This window comes from Octopus sinensis, linkage group LG14 (assembly GCF_006345805.1).
Source record: "Octopus sinensis linkage group LG14, ASM634580v1, whole genome shotgun sequence".
Taxonomy (NCBI): Eukaryota; Metazoa; Mollusca; class Cephalopoda; order Octopoda; family Octopodidae; genus Octopus; species Octopus sinensis.
In genome coordinates this window covers 45,984,961-45,990,960 of record NC_043010.1, presented here as the reverse complement: position 1 = coordinate 45,990,960, position 6,000 = coordinate 45,984,961, and the positions used below count along the sequence as shown (strand labels likewise).

Sequence of the window (6,000 nt, the reverse complement as noted above, 5' to 3'; positions counted from 1 at the left end):
TAATAATTTCTTCCATTGACACAAAGCCACATCTTATAACAGGTGGTATAATTATTTGAATCCACTCTTGTACACACCTGGTACTTATTTCATTGACCCAGGCAGTTGTGAAATTAGCATACATTTTGAAAGAAAAATATTCTCTCTCACATACTTCAGATGCTTTATCTTGGACACCACCTGAAGATAAAACATGAATGATAAAGCAGAATATTGCAGTGGATTTAATAGGCAGTTCTTGATCACATGCATCAGATATGGCCTGTAGAGGTCATGGCTACAGCTTCCCCTTGAGCTAAATAATAGAGAGGAAAACTATTTCCTGCATATCTCCCTGTGTGTGTGTGTGTGTGTGGTGTGTGTGTGGTAGTGGGCATGAGTGAATGAATGTGTAAATGTGAGAGTGCATGTTAGTGTTTTGTTCATGAATAAAAGAATTTATGGGAAAAAAGTACTTCATGTTGATAAAGCCATCAACAAAAAAAAAAGCTTTTATTTGTTTATTTGTTTTCCACTTTTTCTTTTTTTTTAAATTCATTTTATTTGATTATGTATATATATATATACATATTGTAAATTTACAAAATTCATCTCCAAAAGTAAAAATACAAAAATCTGAAATATATGTTAATGACAGATCTTCATAAATGCGTGATTTAGCAGTAGCAGTAGCTGTAGATTCATCAGAAAACATTTTACTTCTGTGATTATTTCTGTGATTTATGCAAGCTTTGTCAAATTTTCACTGACTTCCCATAGTTTTTTGGCAACCCCTGCATCATAGCCTTTTGAATTGGCCCATCCTGGTCGAAGGTTATCGAAATATTTTCCACTATGCTCCTCAATACCTTTTTCAATAGCACAATAAATAGTAGTTTGAGCACCTTCTTCTATAGTCTGAAATGAAAAGGAAACAGCAAAAGGGACATCATTAGATAAAAAATAGTAAGGGATTACTCCAAACATTTACTGGTTTCCTTTCAGTTGGGCATTCAAAATTGTTTATTCAACAGTTAATATATAAATCCAATAATATTCTTATAAGATAAGAATTTAGATATATATTCAGTTGGATAATTCTGAATATATCATCTTAACCATATCGGTTTCCTGGTTTATATAATATCAACAATATATATACACACCTGTCTTCATCTTTTGTTCTTTTGTGAATTCTCCCTATATATATATATATATATATATATATATATATATACATACATATACATATATATATATATATATATATATATATATATATATATATATATATATATATATGGGCAGGAGTGGCTGTATAGTAAGTACCTTGCTTACCGGGTTCTGTCCAGCTGCGTAGAACCTTGGGCAAGTGTCTTCTACTATAGCCTCAGGCTGAGCAAAGCCTTGTGAACAGATTTGGTAGATGGAAACTGAAAGAAGCCCATCGTATATGTGTGTGTATATATATATATATGATTGTATTTGTGTGTCTGAGTTTGTGTATGTTTGTGTGTCTGTGTTTGTCCCCCCAACATTGCTTGACAACTGATGCTGGTGTGTTTACGTGCCCGTAACTTAGCGGTTTGGCAAAAGGGACGATGAAATTAGCACTAGGCTTACAAAGAATAAGTCCTGGGATCGATTTGCTCGACTAAAGGCAGTGCTCCAGCATGGCCACAGTCAAATGACTGAGAGAAGTAACATTATAAAAGAGTAAAAGAATATATAAAATTACATATAGGTGCAAGAAATGTAGTCATTTTGTCGAGGGTACTAATGATCCCACCAAATCACTGTTCAGTAGTTAGGCATTTTGTCAGGAAAGCTAACAATTCTGTAGGTTCACTGCTTTATGCAGTTAGACATTTTATCCATCGTGCTTTATGATTCTACCAGCTCGCTCTCTTTCGAGCAAATGTAAGGGGGATAACTGCACTAAATAAGATTTTATCGAGTAGCCTGCATGTAAAATCAATTAAGGAAAAGAATTGATACAAGGCATATAATTTTTTTCCTTTATATATAAAATACATTATAATATCAAGGGCTGTTACTGTCCTTAAAAGCCATACACTTTAATGGGACTCTAAAGTCAAACTACTTCAATAAGCTTACACACGCGCAGAAATCGAGAGCATGCATGTATACTTATTGAAGTAGTTTGACTTTAGAGACCCATTAAAGCATGTGGCTTCTATGGACAGTAACATCATTTTATATTATAATGTATTTTATATATGTATGTATGTATGTATGTATGTATGTATGTATGTATGTATGTATGTATATATATATATATACACACACACATACATTATGGGCTTCTGTACAGTTTCTGTCTACCAATTCCATTTACATGGTACTACTAATTATTTTACTGTAGTAAAAGAATTAGTAGTTGACTGCTATTTCTAAATTTTTGGTATGTGGTGAAGCAACTTTTTACTAATCCCTTAATTATGTGTATATATATACACACACACACACACACACACACACACACACACACATGTATATTTATGTGTTTGTCCCCTCACCATCGCTTGACAAACAATGTTGGTGTGTTTACGTCCCTGTAACTTAGCAGTTTGGCAAAAGAGGTTGATAGAATATGTTCTGGGTTTGATTTCTTTGATTAAAAACCTTTAAGGCAGTACTTTAGCATGGCTGCAGTCAAATGACTACAACAAGTGGGAAGCACTCCGTCGGTTACGACGATGAGGGTTCCGGTTGATCCGAATCAACGGAACAGCCTGCTCATGAAATTAACGTGTAAGTGGCTGAACACTCCACAGGCACGTGCACCCTTAACGTAGTTCTCGGGGATATTCAGCGTGACACAGAGAGTGACAAGGCCGGCCCCTTGAAATACAGGTACAACAGAAACAGGAAGTAAGAGTGAGAGAGTACAGCAGGGATCACCACCATCCCCTGCCGGAGCCTCGTGGAGCTTTAGGTGTTTTCGCTCAATAAACACTCACAACGCCCAGTCTGGGGATCGAAACCGCGATCCTATGACTGCGAGTCCGCTGCCCTAACCACTGGGCCATTGCGCCTCCACTACAACAAGTAAAAGAGTAAAAGAATGTTTTGAAAATGGATTAAATCGAATTTAGAAATGTATATTCAACAAACCTTTGTGAAAGGATTTATATTCAAAAGGATCCATTGTATAATTGGATGATAGCTATCAAAAAGATTTGAACTGCAAAGTCCTGGATGAACAGAATATGCTGTTACCCCTGAAAAAGGTGAAAGGAATTTAGTTGAATGAACTGCTATCTTTGGTCAATCAAAGGCAAATGTAGTTTATTAGTCTTCAGAGTTGTCACATACAAACTGACTTCTACTAGATAGACAGTATAGTTAATGGAATATTCAAATTAGCATTCTATATTAGCACTATGGATTATGTACAATTTTCAAAGCACTCTTGTCTGATAGTATTGTCTTAAGTGTAGGATCATGATCTTGTTGCTGGAAGCATATCAGAAATTTAGATGGGAATTCTGACTGTCAGATGAATTCCCCTTGAGGAGTCTGTAACTATTTTATATATTCATAGATATGGTTAGGAAGTTTTTTGCCTTTCATGGGAACTTAGGGAAAAAGTTGATACAACAATAGATAAGATTTGTAGCATGACTGATATCCTCACTGTTTGAGAGACATATTAGGAATGATCTCGTGGTAGATAACAACCATCTTTGGCTAGTTTGACCCAGATGGCGGATGTGCAGCATGGGGACAGAACTCCGTCACAGTTCTTGCGTCGTTTTAGGGAGTTAGGCGGGAACTCCTCAGACGTGCCTCTGCTTCGCAGAATAGTGAATGCTGGCCTTTTTATAGGGTTAAGGCGGCTCAAACAGGGCATCAGAAAAACAGTGTCACGAGACCTTATCCAAAGGCTGTGATTGGTTGGCTTACACACTGGCGCAAAATAAGTCCAAAGACAAACTGCGCCAAATGCCAACCAATCAGAGCAGTGGACACAACAGGGTCAAACTAGCCAAAGATGGTTGTTATCAACTACGAGATCATTCCTAATATGTCTCTCAAACAGTGAGGATATCAGTCACGCTACAGATTGTAGCAATTCTTATACATAAGCTCTTCTTAAAAATACTTGCATCATATAAAATTGCACCAAAAATTTAATCTTCAAGTCCAGAGGAATTAGAAAGCCTATAGTCATGTACTTTTCTCTCCAGAAAAATTTAAATGTAATGAAATTAAATGAAATGTAAAAAGAAAAAAATAGCAATAAAAGTAACCAGTTAACTTCAAGTACTTACCTTCTCCTTTCACTCTTTTTGCTAATTCATAAGTAAATAGTATACTAGCTAATTTTGTTGAGGCATAAGTCAGTGAGCCTTCAAATAACATAGGTTTCTTGAAATTTTCAAAATGGATCTTTCCAAGATGATGACCGAGAGAACTAAGAGTGACCACTCGAGAAGGAGCTGAAGCCTTTAAACGTCCTGAAATTTAAAATTTAAAAATTAAAATTACGACCAACATCTAACGAGAGGAATTTCATGTCTCACATTTTTTCAACAGAAACAGAGCTGAAGCATACCCACCTCTCTCTCTCTCTATCTCTCTCTCTCTCTCTCTTACTCACTCACTCTCTCACTCATTCACTCGCTCTCTCTCTCACTCACTCACTTTCTCACTCACTCACACACACACATACACACACACACACACATTGAAAATTGATGTGGAATATGAAAAAGGACAAATTAAACATGGTACAACTCTCACTAGCCATGAGAACCAGAATTAGTGTAGTTCCAGTGTATTTAAATTTCGTAGTACTGTTCCTCTGTCTGGCATTGTTCCCCTTGATTTAATTTAACACATCTTTGCCAGCTGAAAACATTAATAATTAAGAGGTAAGGAAATATGTAAAAAAAAATGTACTTACCTAGGAGAAGGTTTGTGAGTAAGAATGGACCAAAATGATTTGTGGCATATGTTACTTGAAGTCCGTCTTCTGTCAACTTGGCATCATTTGCTATAGAACAGAATAAGACATGGACTTTAAAAACAGTCTATCAAAGAGTTGGCAAAGGGAAGTTTGGTGTTGTCTCTAACATAGTCTATTGTTTCTTAAAGTAGATGTTATCACTCTGGAGAATCAGGATTGCTTAAAAGTTATTATGAAGTATAGTATTCTTAAGGGGATTTGGTTAATTGCTATCCTTTTAAAATCTCTTAGCCTGCTCTTTCGGAACTTTGTTTTAGGTGTAATACAAAGAGTTTAGAGATGGAAACATTTTGAGAATCATTCCTAGAGAAGGATGAAGCTTCGGTTATTTCACTTGTCTTCTCAACAGTTTTAATAATTTTTAGTTATTTTAATATCTTTTATCTTTAACTTGAACTGTGGCTGTGCTGGGGTACCACCTTGAGGAGTTTAGTTAAATGATCTGACTCCAGTACTTATATTTTAAGCCTGGTACTTATACTATTGTGAAGGCACATGGCCTAGTGGTTAGGGCAGCAGACTCATGGTCAAGAGATCACAGGTTCAAATCTCAGACCAGGCTATGTGTGTGTTTATGAGTGAAACACCTAAGCTCCATGCGGATCCGGCAGAGGTAATGGCGAACTTATGCTGACTCTTTCACTCACTCTTTCCTCCTGCATCTTGCAGCTCACCTTTCCTCCTGCATCTTGCAGCTCACCTGCAATGGACTGGCATCCCGTCCAGGTGGGGAACCTATACACCAAGGAAACCAGGAAACTGTCCATATGAGCCAGTCGTGGCTCAAGAAGGAACAAACAACAACTTACACTATTGGTCTCTTTTGCTGAACCACTATGTAAACAAATTGATACCAGTTGCCAAGCAGTGATGGGGGATAAACACACACACACACACACACATATACAGAGGAAGAGTAGTGAACATTACAGATGCTCCTTCATGAGAAGATACAGACTCCTTCTGGAGGAAAATCTGGATGAAGAGAAGGAGTTTAACCTAGATGCTGTGTGGCTGGAAGAAAT

At 36.7% G+C, this 6,000-nt stretch overlaps 1 protein-coding gene across 5 annotated transcripts in view; it reads right to left on the bottom strand.

The window, feature by feature from the left end:
- Window positions 1–349: 349 nt before the first annotated feature.
- LOC115219143 (retinol dehydrogenase 11) overlaps window positions 350–6,000 on the bottom strand; it is a 51,951-nt gene continuing 46,300 nt past the window's right edge. For all 5 annotated transcript variants that reach the window (XM_036508980.1, XM_029789241.2, XM_036508981.1 and 2 more), the window contains 4 exons: window positions 4,913–5,002; window positions 4,278–4,463; window positions 3,118–3,224; window positions 350–897 (listed from right to left, as the gene is read on the bottom strand). In XM_036508980.1, the coding sequence (XP_036364873.1) occupies window positions 721–897; window positions 3,118–3,224; window positions 4,278–4,463; window positions 4,913–5,002 (560 nt within the window). In that variant the 3' untranslated portion in view covers window positions 350–720. The remainder of the gene's footprint in view (window positions 898–3,117; window positions 3,225–4,277; window positions 4,464–4,912; window positions 5,003–6,000) is intronic.